Below are 19645 nucleotides of genomic sequence, written 5' to 3'. Positions count from 1 at the left end.
TCCAAACATCTTTTAGTTCCATATCTTCTTTCATGTCAAAAAAGGTCTGTGGTAATCTGATCCTAGACTTTGCCAAACTCTTTTTATCTAATTTAGAATCAATTACTCCATTCCAGTCTCCCATAATTAAAATAGATCTGTAGTCCCATTGCAGTATTTTAGTATGTAACATCTTATAGAAATGGTCCTGTTGTTGATTGGGAGCATAAATTCCAATCAGAAGAATTTGGCCATTTGCTGTAAACAATTCAATTGCTACAAACCTACCATCTTCATCTGCTTCTATAACTTTAGCTGTTAACTTTTTATTTACATAAATAACCACACCATTCTTTTTTTGCGAAGTTGAAGATATAAAATGTGTTCCTAGTTTGGAGTTTATCAAATATTTTTGATCTTGAGTTGTGATATGCGTTTCTTGTAAACAAATTATATCATTATTAAATTGTTTCAAATATGTAAATAATTTCTTCCTTTTCTGTGCTGAATTCAACCCATTAACATTCCAAGATAAACACTTAAACGTCATCTCCATCTTTCTGGAGCAAAGAGCAGAATAATCGAAGGTCATCCGAAAGCTTCGATCTCGCTCCCCCCATGGCTCCAGTCTCTTGTGCAGTACTCTTAACTGCCTTCTTGTTTTGTCTTTCCTGTTGTTGTTGTTGCTTTTGTTTAAGTAACTTAGATTGAGCTCGAGTTATACGTTGATCCTTAACTTCAATCATCCGGACCGGGTCCAAGATTGGAGAAGATTCCAGCAAAGGCTCATCCAGAAAACCTCCTTCTGCGCCTTGCATTTCCTCTAATTCCTGCTTAGACTGTTCTTGCAGTTCTCGTTGAGGTTGCTTCTCTTCACTCTCCTTAATCTCCAAAACTGTAGATGTACGTGGAGATGGTGTTCTTTCCTTAAGGATAGTAGTGTAAAAGTGCTCTGCCTTCTCCACGGTATTCAAGCGATATCTTTCTCCCTTGTATCTGAAAATTATACCAACTGGGGCGTCCCACCGAAATGGTATCTGTAAATTTTGCAATTCCTTAACAAGAAAGCCAAATTCTTTTCTAGCTTTCAGCATTTTAGGAGGTAATTCTTTATAAATTCCAATTCGTGAGCCCCCCACTTGCACAGAAGTGTAAAAGGATTTTTGCAGGATGTCATTTCTTATTTCTCTATCTGTAAAATATATGACCACATCTCTGGGCAATTGTCTTTGTCTGGCCACCCAATTCACTCTGTAAATTTTATCTATTTTGTGAAAAACCACATCAGGATTAACTTGTAGAATCTTGGCCAGGGCCTCAGAACAAACTTGTCTCAAATCCTGTCTTTCCTCTTCTCGAATTCCTTGAAGCCGTATGGCAAACTCCATTGCCCTGAATTGTACCATCACAATCTTATTTTCAACTCTTTGCATTTTATTGTCAACATCAGCAATTTTATAATCATTGTCTTTCATCTTAACATTAACTTCTGATTTAAGTTCTTCAACTTTAGAATCAACTTTCATAATAAATTCTGCCAGGCCAGACGCCACTTCTGATATTTTTTTGGTCACCTTGTTTTGATTCTGTTTCACCATATCTTTAACTTCATTAATTTCCTGCATAAATTCCTGATGTGATTTTTGAAGTTTATCATCTATCTCCTGTTGAGATTTTTGAAATTTATCATCCAAAGTTTTAGAAATAAATTCTTTTAAATCTCCCACATCAAAATCTTTTTTCTGAGTCTGTATCTGTTGTACTGGGGGAGGCTGTGCTTTATGTGTGGGAGATCCACCTCCTGTTGCCTTCGCTTCCTGCTTCTTTGAGGCCATCCTGCCACGTAGGCTGGTTTTACTAAAAAAGAAAGTTCTTCTTCCTCTCCCACCTCCACAAAGACTTCTGAAAAAGTCCCCCAGATTTAATCAAATAAGAACCAAAGTAAAGCAAAGTCCAGTATTGAAAAAGGAGAAATTTCTCTGTTATTCTCTTGTTACAAGCGAAGCAACTTTGTAGCAGCTTGGTAACTTTGTAACAAAGCAAGATAACTTCACCAATCCACACTTGCTGGCTCGTTAACTCTAATGCTGAGCGCCATATTTTTTCAAATCACTTTCACTCATTCGCATTTTTTCTTAAATTAAAAAGTCAACAAAGCGCTGATACTTGCAATTCCAAGTTTCAGGGTTCAAGTGTATGTCCGCTGCTTGTTAAAGTTGGTTCCTTTCGCTTTAAATGTTTACTGCAGCCGGCTTGTTCTGCAGAAGCAGAATCGTCCCACGCCGCCCGGAGTCTCAGCAGGTTGGGAGGGAGCCGCGCCTGTTTCCTCCCGGGTATGTCTAGTTTAATGAATGTTTAGGAGTGACATGATAGCAGTGTTCCAATATCTCAGGGGTTGCCACAAAGAAGTGGGAATCAATTTATTCTCCAAAGTACCTAAATGCAGGACAAGAAGCAATGAATAGAAACTAATTAAGGAGAGAACCAACCTAAAACTAAGGAGAAATTTCCTGATAGTTAGAACAATTAGTTGGTGGAACAACTTGCCTCCAGAAGTGGTGAATGCTCCAATACTTTAAGAAGAGATTGGACAACCATTTGTCTGAAATGGTATAGGGCTTCCTGCCTAAGCAGGGGTTTGGACTACAAGACCTCTAAGGTCCCTTCCAACTCTGTTATTCTGTTCTGTTATTCTTTTCATTGTCACTGCCTGCCACCTATTGTTTTTTTTTCCACTGTTGTTGTCTCTGCATTCTTGCTGCTACCACTATCAGTCCCATTTATTTCTTTTGCTTTCTGCCTGTCTACAAAAGAAAAAAAAAGTCAGAATGATAGGTGCCACTAGATTTCAGGAATTCCTGCTACCTGCTTTGGTAGAGTCCATAGGGACATGACAGACCACTTTTTTAAAAAAAATATCTGTGCCTGGTTTCTTTTACATCCCAATGAACTACATCTTGAACCTTTTGCATAGAAGTATAACTTTATCACTGGATTGCTGATTGAGTTTTCTTAACTTTTTTGATCAGATTAGCTGAAATTCATGAAAGATGTAAAATCTGAAAACATAATTTGTGAACCAAGGCCATTTCATGCAGTCAGTTTATAGGAGAATAAGAGAGCAGTTGTAATTCATTTCCTCTAAGGGATATAGACAGATATTTCTTAAATAAAATGTTCTCTTGTAGAAGTTTTAATTTTCCCTGCAGTCACGACATGACATTTGAGAAGGCCTTTTGTGAGCTAAGACAACATGGGTGCATTCAGTCTTTTAATGAATCCTTTCCTCTCAGCACATTGGAAGACTTAATAAAGAAATATGATTTCTTATTGGTCAGTTTGCCTGATACATGAGCCAAGACTAAAATCAGGTCTGTAAATCCTTTGACACCATGCAGTGAAACTGCTCTTAAATAATAACTTATTATGAATATAATTTCTCTTTGCTAATTTTTCTAGTGGCTGTTTATTTTTTGATATAGTTTATTCTTTCTCAGAGTGCCTCAGAAACAGCATCAGGGGCTATAAGCATACATGGGATATAAAAAATGGCTGTTGTCATCATCTCTATAGGCTCATTTATCACTGAACATTTTGCTGTTGGGAGGATGTAAATGACATTGGCATATTTAAAGCTTCAATTTATCCTCTGATTGGAGGATATAATTCTCTGAATGATGACCTCAAAGAACAGAGATTTAAATACATGTATGTATGTATGTGTGTGTGTGTGTGTGTATGTGTATGTATGTGTGTATATATATATATATATATATATATATATATATATATATATATATATATATATATATATATATTCTTTTTAATTCATAGGTTCAAATGTATGATATTTTTGTAGTCAGGGTTTTTTTCCTATGTAGATCAAGTTGTTAAATGGCCATAGTGGGATGATATCTCAAATCATCACTTTCAGGCTTGTCAGACATTTTCTGTTGTTTGTTCTGAGACTTATGGGAGACTGGGATAGCACTATTTCTGTCTTTTTGGACTTCATCAGCCAGCCACACCCATATTTTATGACTCCTCCCTGTAAAGGTCTTTAAAGCACACTCATATTTGTATAAACTGATAATTCATAAAAATGTAGTAACATAAAAGCTCCATCTACCCTATTTAATACTATCCCACTCTAATGTTGTGAAACCATAAATATCAACCTTACCATATAGAATAGAATAATTCTGAATACCACAGAACTAAAACCACTAAGTAGTATAAACAATAAGCTCTGAAAAAGGAGAACAATATGTGCTCCAGCATCACTCATTTGAAAAAAACACACTAGAGATGTAATAGGTAGATAATGGGGACAGGATCTCTCAGAAGTTCAGCTATAAAGATATGACTAATTTCGTATTGGTTAAGCACAGGGGATTACTGGGAACATTGGAATTACTCCAGAAATGATCTGAGCAAGCAGTATGAGATACCATGTAGAGTTGTGCTAGTATGCTGTCTGGCTTGGAAGAGGCAGGAACCACTTCCATCTGAAAGATGGTTGGGAGACTATAAAGATCAAGCTGTGGAATGTTACCTTTTGTGTTCTCCTATTCTACCTTTGTTTAGATACCTGAAATACAATTTGCATGATCATGTAATCTTAGGCATGAATCTGTTGATACAAAACTCCAGCCTAGAGAAAATCTTGGAAGTTGGCCATCTGAGGAGGTCTTGGGAAACCCCAGTGGTTTTGGACCATACTTTGTGAAACACTGCTATAGTGGATAGGCAAATGCTGAAGTGTACAGACCTTGGAAAACTAATGTATTGCGTGGGATGGGGTATCAAAAGATTTTTGTATTCTCTTTTACCCATATACTATTCTTTATGATGTTTAATGTTAATATTTGTTTTTTTCTTTAAGGTGTCAGAAAATTATACCATGATTTTTTGGTGATGTAAAAATGGTTTGAGTTCCTCAGATTGACCCCTTTGCTCTAATTTCTAATATGTCTTCAAGTCAATGTCTTTCCCTGTCTATTTCAATTTAAATGTCTTCAAATGTCAGTCTTCAACCTTCAATGTCTTCAAAGTGGAACTGACTTTTGAATAAGAAAAACAAATTAGGGTCTTAGGTAGAGTAGTTAGGGTTGTCACTTATTGGTTTTTGAACATATTTTGGGTGGGTGGGGGAAAGCAAGGAACATTACTATGTATTTTGAACTTAATCACAATAGTTTGAGTTAGTAATGATTCCTGGGAAATTTTGAATAAGAATTTGGCTTTTGTGAGCAGTCCTAAAGCATTTGGTGGTATACTGAAGAAGAATCATGTGTAAGTGCTTTCTGCCATCTGCTTCACAATACCCAAAACACTGACAGAAAGTGTTTTTTTCACCCTCAAAAAAGATCTCTCATTTCTTATCTGTCACTGTTCTTTTTTGACCTTCTCTTTCTGGTGATTAGAGACAGACTCCTTTTTAAGTAAATCCTTTTACTTTTATTCCCCTGCCTATTTCTCATTCCCTCTCTCTTTCTCTCTTGGTGTGGTCACTGCTGAATTGAGCACAAAAGAACAAAAGCTCTAATGAATACGGTGGAAAATGAGCTCATCTCAAGGTCCCCCCCACCCCAAGTGATTTTTCCCATAATTTGAGAGTGGTTGTTCAAGAAATCTTATCATAGAATAATACGCAATGGCAGATGCTGCTTCCCTCAGTCACAGCTTTGATGCCGATAGTATTGTATGCCTTTTTCACCCTTGGATTCACTCTTGGGGGTTACCCCATGCTACAGTGGAGTTTATTTTGGCTACAGAGCAGACAGCAGAAGCATTCTGGCTTGGTTTCTTTCCATAAGGAATGTCTCTAGTTGCCATGTTTTTGCCCACTTCTCTAGAACACCATCTGTGAATTTTCCATTGTCACGGTAATTCTATCTATTTTCTATGTGCAGAAATGATGCCATGCTCTCATTGTTTGGAGCCTTATTTGTGGCTATAAGCTTCATTCTCTCTAATGTTAGAATGCCATATGCCATTCTCTAGAGTGGATATTCGAAGGCCTTGGCTGTCTAAGTTAAAATACCATAAGAAAAGAGTTAAATGAAGTGCATTTTTCTCTTTCTGGGAAAACTCTTTCATATGGGTGTTGTCACAGATATTGTAACTTATAGTGTGGAAGAAATTCTGACTCTTTAATGATTTGGGAGATGGAACAGCATGACTGATTTCTCATACACTGAGCCTTCTGGGGAAATGGAGTCATCTAGAGTTGATGCTGGGAGAATTGTCTCCCCTGTTCTGCCAAGTTAATTTCTCTAAATTTATAATGTCTTCCCCTAAAACACAGAGCCTAAATTCAGAGGAATCATAACTTAAATTTCCAGTCACAGAAATCATGTTGGATATAGTCATATTTTCCTCAGTGATAGCGTGATAGCACATTGTTTGTGCCTGCAGCAGGAAAGACAGCTGGATTCAAAGTAATAAATGAGGAACAACTGGACATTCATCATACCATAAACTGTTCAATAAGACGAGTTACTCTATAAAATATGATTTTACTTATTCTTTGTTTCTTATTCTGAAGAACAGAAATATGAATTAGCCACCAAGGACTGATTTCCCTACTTTTATAGGTCTCATCACTTGTTTTCTTGTAAAATATTGTGTCAAATGTCATCTGGCAAAAGCTCTGTCAGGGGTATATATTTTATGATAGCTCTGCAACATATATGCAATCTGAAAATCTGAAAAAAAGAGAACAGGAATGTACCTGGGATTTAAGTTATAGTTAGTTGAGTAAGATTTTTTGCTTTAAATAGAATATGATGTAGATTATAGACTTTCTCAAAGTTTCTGGAAATAAATAAATAAATAAACTGTTGTTGGATATCCAGTTTGGAAGTACAAATAAGTACCAAGAATTATGTCCAGCTTATTTTTATTCTTAGGCTAATCTCACAAAATTTGGGAAGAAAACAAAAGAGAGATAAAAGAGACACTTTTTGTATTAGCAAACCTGAAGTGATTTTAAGTGTTCTACTACAAAGAATAAATAGAAGACAAATCAAATAGGATTATCTAGTACTAAGAGAATGTGGATTCCAGAAAATACAGTCTTTAATTAATGCTCAACATTTCTGTTGTGTAAGATTTGTTGTTGAGTTGATTATCTTGCTATTGCTAACCTACCCACCCCAAACTAACCCTACTATATTTGGAAAGTATTGAAATCTGAAATAGTAGGATAACATAACAACATAATAATAAGCATGTTATACCCAAATAGAGATCTTTTATATTTAAAAATGCTTTAAAGGTTTTTTTTTTTTAAAAAGCATTTCCTATTCTACCTGTGTACTGTTATAAGGGCTAAAAGATTTAAAAGGAAGCCTAGCTTACTCATTTAATGTATTTGTATAGTCATCTGTTATTTCTAGCATTTTGAACTCAACTTGGAAGAAAGATCCATTCTCTTATAAGAATAACAATGGAGCTGGTTAAAACACTGCACACACTTTGAAGTTAAAAGGTTTAGCTATTGCAACCTAATAGGGTTTTGCCCAAAAAGTAAAAGGATCTTATTTAAAAATAAGGTGTAAAATAAATAAGTCAATAACATACAATAGTAAATAAGTAAATAATATATAAGAAGTAAATAGTATAAGAAGTAAACAATATGTAATAGTAAATGCGTAAATCAAATAATTAAATTTCTGTGGATTTTATTTAGAAATAATATGTCCAGATTACTACTATGAATCCAGGCGTGAAGTGATTATGGCCATTTTTCACAGTTACAACCTTTGTAAGGAGCTCCCCAGCTAATCCCTCAGGAAAGCAAGACTCATGACTCCATTGGGTTGAATCAAAATAACTTTTACTGAGAGAATATGGTTACAGTAATATCAGGCAAAATCTGAAAAAGCCTGTGCAAAGTACAAAGCAATTCTTTCATCCCCAAACCCAATCCCCCTGATAGTCCACTGGCAGCCAATGTGATGCCACAAGGTTGTTTTTATTTATTTATTTATTTATTTATTAAATTTATATACCGCCCTATTCCTAAGGGACTCAGGGCACTCTCAGGGCATGACGGCCTTGAAACCAGGCTGGAACCAGCTGGGAGGGAGTCTGCTCCATCTCCAAAGACAATCCCCCTCCCTAATTCCCAGGCAACACATGAATCTCCCTTCTCCTGGACTCTCCAAACATGACCAAAGTGCAAACTCCATAGGAAAAAATCTATGGCAGATTGAAATGAATCCCAATACAGAGTTTAATGGAAGACTGAAACTGATCACTCAGCATATAAGCAATTTGCCACAGTGTTAATCTTTAAACTACTTTAGTGGCTATTTTGATGTGAACTTTAATATATTGTTAACCTTTTATATCTATATATTTTTGTTTTGTTAACTGGTATTAATCAGAGCACAAACAAAAAGAATAAATCAAATATGTGGATAAACATAGAAGCATAGCCAAATCCTAAAATATGGGCTGCCAGCAGCACATAGGATGAGAAATATGAATTACAACATCGACAAAGTATCTCAAATAGGTCATTTTGGAAATATTTTTGGAAAATTGCTGATTTGTGCTAAATCTTTTAATATTTCTATATGTTTATAAATTATATCAACATTAGCATTTCAAATCAAGATAAATATGCTTGGGCTTCAAAGAACAGAAATGAGAAATAATCTTATACTTATCACCTTCTACATGACATCTTTTGCATCCTTCCTGAATAGAGCATCATTGGTAGAGTATAATTATGTCTCCTTTGGGAGAGCCAGTTTGGTATAGTGGTGAAGGCATCAGGTAGAAATTGTGAGACCATGAGCTCTGGTCCTGCTTTAGACACAAAGTCATCTGGGTCAGGGGTCTCCAACCTTGGCAACCAGAATTTCTCAGCCAGTTTTGCTCTGGGAGTTGAAGTCCACAAGTCTTAAAGTTGCCAAAGTTGGAGACCCCTGATCTGGATGACCTTAGGCCACTCACTCTCTCTCAGCCTTAGGAAGAAGGCATTAGGAAGCCATGTTTGAAATTTTACCAAGAAAATTGCAGGCAGTTGTCAGGAGACAACAGTGACTCAAAGGCATTAAAATAAAATTCAAACCTCCTTTGGTGTTAGACTTGCCCAGTCATTTTCTTGTTTCTTGTTTCATACAATAAACATAATAGTATGTGTTTTTTCCCCTCTAGGTTGAAGCCAAAGGTCAAATAAACACTTCCCTTTCATCAAAAGAGCCATCAAATTCTACTTATCTCTTGTCATCCCAATGCATTGGTTGGAGAGTCACTACTGCCATGTGCCATCATTTCCTGCCACCCATTGGCCCTAATATCCCTTTGTCTCATCTGCCTGAGCGGAAACCAGTATTATTGCCACATCAAAAATTGGAGCCAGTTACAGAGAAGAAAACCAAACGCTTGTCTTTAAGGTATGAATTTCCTGGGCCTATTTATTGTTTCTATAGACATATTTAATGTGTTTTGATATCATTTTAATGCTTCTCATTTTCATCATCCTCATGGCTTATAAGGTTTTGGAAGAAATACCTGGAAATTAATTGGTATGGAGCAGAATTTTGGATGAAGTAGAGATTTGTCTGCTTTGAATTAAGGGTTCCCCTCTCTCTCTGTCTCTTGTTTCATCTTTCTACATGACTGCTAAATTTAAAACAGGATTTTGAATAAGGAAAACATTTGACACGGCAATATCTAAGATTAAAGCTTTTTTTTAAAACATTGAGAATTCATTCAAGAAAGAGTTTGAAAAAAGGTAATGATAATCCAAGAAAAATAAATGAGTTACAGTATATTAATAATATATTCATGGCCTAATTCTGATTGTATCTGTAGAAGAGATTCAAATACACTATGTATATAATCCCAGGATTATAAATGTATATTTTCATCTCAGGATGATTATGTTAATGAATGTATTTATTCTTCCTGACTATCCCAGGAACATTCTTCCAGAACATTCTGGTGGTTCAGAACACATTCTTTCTGTGAAGACTTGCATTTAATTCTTTGATTATCCTAACTAATTTGTTCACATTCATCCTTCATGCTCATCTTTCTTTCTTCTCCTTTATCTTTCATTAAGTATTGACATTCAAATTGAAGCCCTTGAAGGATATAGGCCTGTCTATGCTTTTTAGTCAGATTTATTGGCTCTCCTTAAATTAGTAATCAGAGCAAACTATTTGGCAGCCGGGGCTGTATTTTATGGAAGCAAGTACAGCAGTTGATGGATCAATATGGTATTTATTTATTCATTTATTTTTGAGACTTATAAGACCACCCAAGTCTTGGCAGGAGACAGCATAAAAAATAATTTAAAAAGAAAAAAATATCAATAAACAAATACAAAGTATACATGCAAAATGTAAAATGATGACCAGTGATGACACTAAAGGGGGCAGGGGTGAAATTTCAGAGCTGTATCATTCTGTGATTTTTGTTCCTATAGCTGTCTTGGTATACACTTGTTAAAAAAATGTCTTGCTTGAATATGGGAAACCCTGTCTTTAGTTTTTAGTGATAGAAATTCTGATGTCTTTAGAAACCATAAAACCAGATTCAGGAATTAGCTTAGTAATGAGTATAGGTTACCTGCCCACAGATAGAGCATGCGAACTTTAAGGTGGATTACTTTTGCATTTGACCTTAGAAGGGTGTGTTTAAGATCATATTAAAAATCTGATGATGACCACATGAGAAAATTGGACAGAGGAATGCAAAAACTAGTCAGAACAGCAAAAACATGATTCAATACACAATTGAAAATGATGTAAAGAGATAGTTTGTTACATGATTTTGGCAGTGACTATGCTAAGATTTTGGTGACAGTTTAGGAGACAGCCTGGATACCTGTGTTACATCATTGGGGAACCAAAACAACCTGTAAGCTGTATTTGTTCATCTCTGATTAAATTTACAATCCTATGGTAAGAACATCACTAGATTTTTGCAAAAAGTCTGACATATCTTTGAAATTAAAACCACTTGTTACAGGACAACATGAAATAGTTTCATAGAATATGAAAGTATTCTAAATACTTTCATCATTCTATTCATATTCATAGAATATGAAAGTATTCTAAACTAAATTTTGCTTGCAATTAAATAAAATCAATTGAAATGAAACTGATACTGTCCAAATGTTGATTAGGTAACATTATACTATCATCAAAATGGTCTTAGGTATAAATTTGTTGATGGTAAAGCAACTCAGTTGTCATTCTATACAGTAGTCCTTGAGTTATGACTGCAAATGGGACTGGAATTAGAGTTGGGATTACCGTTGCAAAGCAATGAGGTAATAAAGCATGATGTCACATGATCACATTGGTTAGTGATGTCAATTCTGGTTACTCTTTTAACCCAAGACACGTGGGTTATTAAGCAGGAAGTGGAGGGAGTTCCAGGTAAGGAGCAGGGGTGCTGCAGAAGGGGTAGGAAGGATTTTGTGTCCTGGCTTTAGCAAATGGGAAAACATTCATGCAATTGGCAAGCAAATTGCAGGTGTCATACAGGCGCTTGGAGGTAAAGCTTTCAGTGATCCTGGGCATGGGAGAGAGGAACATTTTGGGAGCAATATGTTTGCAGCAAGGCTTGTAAGAACATCAGGAAGGATTGTCAGGAGAAATGATGACAGAGGGGAGGCAACTGAAGAGGAGTTGTGGAAGCAAGAAAAAGCATGCACCTATGCACAACAACTTACTAGCGGCTAAGGAGAAGGTATAATCCAAGTAGACTAGGAAGTTTGCCCCACTTCTTGGTACCTATGTTGGCTAAAGAAGGATTAGTACCATCTGAGGAAGGACCCGAGAGGATATCAGTATTGGATTTAGTCACTGTTAAATCAGCAGGCACAGGACCTAGTGGGACCTGATCCACCTTCCTGTTGGAATCTGGCTCTGAGGCCATTGCAGAATCCCGGTGCAGGCTGCATGTGGGTTGGGGGAGGGGCGTGCTGTCATGCGAAGTGAGCTTAGGAAGGCCAGGGAAGGAGGATATGGGGTGTATGAGAACACATAAAGCCCTGGGAAGGAGGGCATTGGTGGGTGTCCACATATGTGTGAGTACTGGGAAGTCAGAGAAAAAGGATGCGGTGTACAAGTGAGTGAAGGGGGAAGGAGGATGTAGTGTGCACAAAGGCATTGTGACACTGCAATGGCTGCAAATTCAGGGACCAGTCATTAGTCCCTTTGTTCAGCAATGTTGACAACAACAACAACAAACAATGTTGTTAACAGTTGTTAACAAATGATTGTAATTTGTGGACTATCTGTAATGAGCTTTATTTGGGACAGTGATTCTATATGCAAGTAAGTTTGCTTTATGTCCCATTTTCTCTCCACTTGAGGATCAGGATCATAAATCATATCTGGTTTTGCTGCAGAGTTACCCTAATACAATTTAAAAACCCAGAATGAAAAATGTAGGCAGAGCTTTTGTTGCTAAATCGTTCATTCCTCTATTTAAAAACAGAACCATATCTAGCTATGTTTTTTTTTTCTTCTAAGAATGAAGATATAAAAATATTCTGCTTCAGATTTTTGGAGCTACATTTTGTTGGAATAATAAGAACACTGGTAGTAAAGTACGACATCCCATGTAATTTGGCTTGGTTTTCCTGAAGAATATTACAATATCGGTTTTATTTGGATAGAGGGTAATTGAGAAGAGATTTCTGTTAATTATACTTAGGGAACTTAACAAGCATTATTGCAAAGTAGGAGCAAACAGAGCAAACTGTAATTAATCCAAAATACAATAATGCCCCCGGGATCCAAAATTCAACCAGAAGCTTCCTAGTTCTTTTGCACAGTTCTTTAAAAAAACCTTTTGTCTTCAACCCCCCATCCTGTGCAGACTGTAAAAATGTTCCCTGTGGATTTCCTTGCCAAATTGCCTTTGTTCTACACAGAAAATCCTATTCCAGAAGATCAGATTAAACAGTGTCCATCTTTTTTTTTTATTGCAAAAGTTTTACAATTACATTTTCACCCTTTTTTCCCCCCCACCTTCCCCCCCAAACTTCCCAACCTCCCTAACCCTCCCTAACCCTCCCCTCCCCCCAGACTTCCCTATAATATACTCATAACTGGTAAAAGAAAAACAACCAAAAAAATAAAAAAAACCCTTAATATAACACTTATATATAAACTTGAACCCCTCCCTCCCCTGTATAATTTTTCTCTTTATCTCATTACATTAAAATATTTCTAATACATTATTTTTAAATAAAAGTTATTTGATACTTTCTAGTTTGATATTTGTTCTGAACATATTCTATCCACCTTTTCCATTCCCATTCATAAGTCTCTTGTGAACAATCTTTTAAGTATGCTGAAATCTTTGCCATCTCTGCAAAACTGGCCATCTTCAAAATCCATTCCTCGATAGTGGGCAAAGCTTCATTCTTCCAGTATTTACCTATCAACAATCTTGCTGCTGTTATCATATACAATATCAATTTTGTTTCACCCAATGTAAAACCCTTAACTATGCCCAATAAAAACAGTTGTGGAGAAAATTGAATTTTTTTCTTCAAAACATTCTGCATGACCCACCAAATTTTTATCCAAAAAGCCTTAATTTTCCTACAGGTCCACCAAACATGATAATACGTAGCATCCAAACATTCACATCTCCAACATTTTGGCTGAACATTAGGGTACATACATGACAACTTTTTGGGATCTAAATGCCATCTATAAAACATTTTATAGAAATTTTCCCTCAGGTTCTGCGACTGTGTAAATTTAACATTCTGAACCCAAATTTTTTCCCATGTTTCCAACATCACTGGTTCTTCAAAATTTTGTGCCCACTTAATCATACAGTCTTTAACTAATTCAGTTTCTGAGTCCCTTTCTAGCAAGACATTATAAAGCCTTTTGATATGCATTGGACCTTTCTCTCTTATATGTCTAACCAATTCTTCCTCGTGCAACATAATACCAGTTTTTTGGTCCTCTTTCCATCTCAATTGTAATTGATTATATTGTAACCAAGTTAAATTAATCCCTTCGTCCAACAGTGTCTGCAATGTCTTCAGCTGCCATCTGCCCGCATCTATAAAAAGAACCTCTTTGTATAAAACCCCCCCGAGTGACATTATATTTGTATTCCACAAAGTATGACCAAGATCCAGCCATAGCGGTATTTTATAATCCCATTTGAGTTGATGCTTCTTCCAAACTCTCATCAAAGAGTCTCTAAGTATATGACTTTTAAATACTTTATCAACTTTATCATCATAAAATAAGTAAGCATGCCATCCAAATTCAAGATCATAACTTTCTGCATTCAGTATTCCAGCCTTTTTACTTCCAAACCAATCACTTGTTAAAGTTAAAGCTGCTGCATCATAATATAACTGTAGGTTTGGAAGTTTAAGACCTCCTCTTTCTGGAACATCTTGCATAATTTTCAATTTCACTCTCGGCTTTTTCTCGTTCCAGACAAACTTATTGAGTCCAGTTTGCCAGACTTTCAATTGTTTATCACTTTTAAGCACCGGAATCATTTGAAACAAAAAAAGAAATCTTGGCAAAATATTCATCTTAACTGCCGCTATTCTTCCAAGTAGAGACAGCTGCAGTTTTTTCCAAGTCTCCATGTCTTTCTGCACCTCTCGCCACAACACCTCATAGTTATTTTGAAACAATTTCATGTTTGATTCTGCAACCTGAACTCCTAGATATTTTACCTTAGGTACAGTCTCAAAACCTGCCCTTCTTTCAAGCTCATGTTTACGATCTTGTGTCATGTTTTTAGCTATCATTTTAGTCTTTTTTGGATTCAGTCTAAAACCTGAAACTTTACCATAGTCTTGTATAATGTCCTTCATCAGGATTATTGATTCCATTGGTTGTGATAGGGTAACAACCAGATCATCTGCAAATGCCTTTATTCTGTAATCCTCTTGCCTAATCATTATACCTTTCAAAATATTAGAGTCCCGTATTGTATTTAGCAAGACTTCTAGTGTTAGAATAAATAAAAGTGGGGACAACGGACATCCCTGTCTTGTTCCTTTTTCGATTTTAAACTCTGTTGTCAAACTTCCATTAATAATGATCTGTGCCTTTTGCTCTTGGTAAATTGCTGAAATCGCCTGTATAAATTGATCCCCAAAATCCATCTTTTTAAAAGTCTTTAGTAGAAAATTCCAATCCACTCTATCAAAGGCCTTCTCTGCATCCAAAAAGACCAGCACTGCAGGAATCTGTTTATTCTTCTCAAGATATTCCAATAAATCTATTACTTGCCTGACATTATCCTTCATGTGTCTGCCCTCGATAAATCCCGCTTGATCATCATGAATCACCTTTTGGATTACTGGCATCAACCTGTTGGCTAATACTTTCGCATAGATTTTATAATCTGTATTCAAAAGAGATATTGGTCTATAGTTCTCTGGTTTTTTAGGACCGACTTGTTCTTTTGGTATCAAAGATATATAAGCAGTTGTCCATGATGGGGGTATTTTACCCCCTTGTTGAATATTGCAAAATAAATCTCTGAGTTGTCCCACCATTTCAGCTTGCAAAATTTTATAATACACTGCGGTCAAACCATCCGTGCCAGGAGCTTTGGCTGTTTTTAACTGTTTAATTGCTACTATTATCTCCTCCTCTGTTATAGGATAATTCATTCTTTCCTTTTGTTGATCAGTAATTTTTGTAACTCTTTTATCGTTTAAATATTTTTCTATAAGTCCATTCTGCACCTCCTCTTTGGCATATAGTTTGATATAATAGTCCACAAAAGCTTCTTTAATTAATTTTTGTTGAAAGATTTCTTTCCCTCCAATATCAATACTATCAATAGTCCGTATACTTTGTTTTTTCCTCAATGTGTAAGCCAACCATCTGCCCGGTTTATTAGCGTTACAAAATGTGTTATGCTTCGCATATTGTAAGTTTGTTGCAACTTGTTCCACCATAAGCATTTGAAATTGGTCTTTCAAAAGTTTTATAGCACTACGTATTCTTTCGTCTGTTGGATTTTTAATAAGTAACTGTTCTTTATTCTTTATTTCTATTTCCAGTTCAGATCTTATCTTTTGTCGAAACAGTCTATGTTTAGAGTTCATGTAGATAAGTACCCCTCTCATATAAGCTTTACTTGCGTCCCACACAATTTCAATTGGGGTACCTTTATTCAAATTAATTTCAAAAAATTCTTTCAAATGCTTTTTAAGTTCTGTTGTATTTTTTTCATATCTAAACAAATTCTCATTTAATCTCCAAGAACGTCTCTCAACCTTATCCATCTCAATTTCTATCCATACTGGGCTATGGTCAGTCAAAGTTCTTGGAAAAATCTTTGTTCTTTTTGTCTTAAGAAGTAAGTCATCTGTCAACAAAATGAAGTCAATCCTAGAGAAGGATCTGTGTCTATCAGAAAAAAAAGTATAATCCAATTCTTTTGGATTATGTATTCTCCAAACATCTTTTAGTTCCATATCTTCTTTCATATCAAAAAAGGTCTGTGGTAATCTGATCCTAGACTTTGCCAAACTCTTTTTATCTAATTTAGAATCGATTACTCCATTCCAGTCTCCCATAATTAAGATAGATCTGTAATCCCATTGCAGTATTTTAGTATTTAGTATTTAGACTATCTTATAGAAATAGTCCTGTTGTTGATTGGGAGCATAAATTCCAATCAGAAGAATTGGCTATTTGCTGTAAGCAATTCAATTGCTACAAACCTACCATCTTCATCTGCTTCTATAACTTTAGCTGTTAACTTTTTATTTACATAAATAACCACACCATTCTTTTTTTGCGAAGTTGAAGATATAAAATGTGTTCCTAGTTTGGAGTTTATCAAATATTTTTGATCTTGAGTTGTGATATGCGTTTCTTGTAAACAAATTATATCATTATTAAATTGTTTCAAATATGTAAATAATTTCTTCCTTTTCTGTGCTGAATTCAACCCATTAACATTCCAAGATAAACACTTAAACGTCATCTCCATCTTTCTGGAGCAAAGAGCAGAATAATCGAAGGTCATCCGAAAGCTTCGATCTCGCTCCCCCCATGGCTCCAGTCTCTTGTGCAGTACTCTTAACTGCCTTCTTGTTTTGTCTTTCCTGTTGTTGTTGCTTTTGTTTAAGTAACTTAGATTGAGCTCGAGTTATACGTTGATCCTTAACTTCGATCATCTGAACCGGGTCCAAGATTGGAGAAGATTCCAGCAAAGGCTCATCCAAAAAACCTCCTTCTGCACCTTGCAAAGGTTGCTTCTCTTCACTCTCCTTAATCTCCAAAACTGTAGATGTACGTGGAGATGGTGTTCTTTCCTTGAAAATAGTAGTGTAGAAGTGCTGTGCCTTCTCCACGGTATTCAAACGATATCTTTCTCCCTTATATCTGAAAATTATACCAACTGGGGCGTCCCACCGGAAAGGTATCTGTAAATTTTGCAATTCCTTAACAAGAAAGCCAAATTCTTTTCTAGCTTTCAGCATTTTAGGAGGTAATTCTTTATAAATTCCAATTCGTGAGCCCCCCACTTGCACAGAAGTGTAAAAGGATTTTTGCAGGATATCGTTTCTTATTTCTCTATCTGTAAAATATATGACCACATCTCTAGGTAATTGTCTTTGTCTGGCCACCCAGGAATTCACTCTGTAAATTTTGTCTATTTTGTGGAAAACCACATCTGGATTAACTTGTATAATCTTGGCCAGGGCCTCAGAACAAACTTGTCTCAAATCCTGTCTTTCCTCCTCTCGAATTCCTCGAAGCCGTATGGCAAACTCCATTGCCCTGAATTGTATCATAACAATCTCGTTTTCAACTCTTTGCATTTTATTGTCAACATCAGCAATTTTATAATCATTGTCTTTCATCTTAACATTAACTTCTGATTTAAGTTCTTCAACTTTAAAATCAACTTTCCCAATAAATTCTGCCAGGCCAGATGCCACTTCTGATATTTTTTTGGTCACCTTGTTTTGGTTCTGTTTCACCATATCTTTAACTTCATTAATTTCCTGGATAAATTCCTGGTGTGATTTTTGAAGTTTATCATCTATCTCCTGTTGAGATTTTTGAAATTTATCATCCAAAGTTTTAGAAATAAATTCTTTTAAATCTCCCACATCAAATTCTTTTTTCTGAGTCTGTAGCTGTTGAGCAGGGGGAAGCTGCGTTTCATGTTTGTGTGTGGGGGATTCCCCCCCTGTTGCCTTCCCTTCCTGCTTCTTTGAAGCCATCCTGCCACATAGTCTAGTTTTTCTAAAGAGGGAAGTTCCTTTTCCTTTCCCTCCTGCACAAAGACTTCTAAAATAGTCCCCCAGATTTGATCAAATAAAAGCTGAAGTAAAGCAAAGTCAAGTATTGAAAAGGGAGAAATTTTTCACTTGTTTCTCTTATTACAAACAAGGCAACTTTGTAGCAACTTGGTAACTTTGTAACAAAGCAAGATAACTTCACCAATCCACACTCGCTGGCTTGTTAACTCTGAGGCTGAGCGCCATGTTTTTTCAAAGCACTTTCACTCATTCGCATTTTTCTCAATTTAAAAAGTCAACAAAGCGCTAATACTTGCGTTTCCTAGTTTCAGGGTTCAGGTAGTTTCGCTGTTTATTAAAGCTGGTTCTTTCGCTTTGAGTTTCCTGCAGCCGGCTTGTTCTGCAAAGGCAGAATCGTCCCACGTCGCCCGGAGTTTCAGCAGGTTGGGAAGGAGCCGTGCCTGTTCTCTCCCCAGAAACAATTCCCTGGGGGGTTACAGGGGCTCGACCTGTGCCCTGCGATCTCTGCTTCAAGAATCCTAAGGATTTTGAAGTTTTCGAGCCGCTTCTAGGTCTCGAAGCGGCTCTACAGGCGGCGGGGCTGGCGGAGCTTCAAAAGGTGCCGCCGTCGCCGAAGACAAGGAAACCGGAAGTCAAACAGTGTCCATCTTTATAAAACACTCTATTTGATTCACTAAATCCATAAAATGAATGCATGGAGCAACACACAGAAGAGAGGATGAAAAATGGGAAAGTTGCCTTATGTTTCATAGCAGTGTTTCTAAAACTGTGTTTTGCAGAACATGAACATCAGTATTTTATTTATTTATTTATTTATTTATTGTTTATATTTATATACCGCCCTTCTCCCGAAGGACTCGGGGCGGTGAACAGCCAACAGATAAAACACAAGAAATACAAAATTTAAAAACAATATTAAAATCCAATTAAATTAATTTGGCCCACAATTAAAAACACCCCTGTATTAAGACCCATAATTAAACAATTTAAAAATTAAAACAATTTAAAAGAGTTAGGCCAGCCTGGTTTGCTGGAATAAAAACGTCTTTAGGGAATGGAGAAAGGTGCGAAGATCCAGGATCCGCCGTATCTCCGGGGGCATCTCCTTCCAGAGGGTAGGTGCCCCCACAGAGAAGCTCTCCCCCTGGGGGCCACCAGTCGACATTGTTTGACCGACGGCACACTGAGGAGCCCCTCTCCGTGGGAGCGTACTGGTCGGTGGGAGGCTATCGGTGGCAGAAGGCAGTCTCATAAATACCCGGGTCCTAAACCATGAAGCGCTCTAAAGGTGGTAACCAATACCTTGAAGTGCACCCGGAAGACCACCGGGAGCCAGTGCAGCTCGCGCAGAAGAGGTGTTACATGGGAACGCCACGTCGCCCCCATAACCACCCGCATGGC

The 19645-nt window shown here is 36.5% G+C and overlaps 1 protein-coding gene across 6 annotated transcripts in view; it reads left to right on the top strand.

Annotated features, from left to right (window-relative positions):
• Positions 1-19645, top strand: part of TMEM232 (transmembrane protein 232) — a 139526-nt gene that overhangs the window by 76434 nt on the left and 43447 nt on the right. For all 6 annotated transcript variants that reach the window (XM_087885945.1, XM_087885943.1, XM_087885944.1 and 3 more), the window contains one exon: positions 9154-9392. In XM_087885945.1, the coding sequence (XP_087742071.1) occupies positions 9154-9392 (239 nt within the window). The remainder of the gene's footprint in view (positions 1-9153; positions 9393-19645) is intronic.

The sequence above is a fragment of the Pantherophis guttatus genome, chromosome 2, assembly GCF_059756535.1.
Source record: "Pantherophis guttatus breed Tessera chromosome 2, ASM5975653v1, whole genome shotgun sequence".
Classification (NCBI taxonomy): Eukaryota; Metazoa; Chordata; class Lepidosauria; order Squamata; family Colubridae; genus Pantherophis; species Pantherophis guttatus.
The sequence above is the reverse complement of the archived record's forward strand: the minus strand, read 5'-3'. Positions and strand labels throughout refer to the sequence as shown.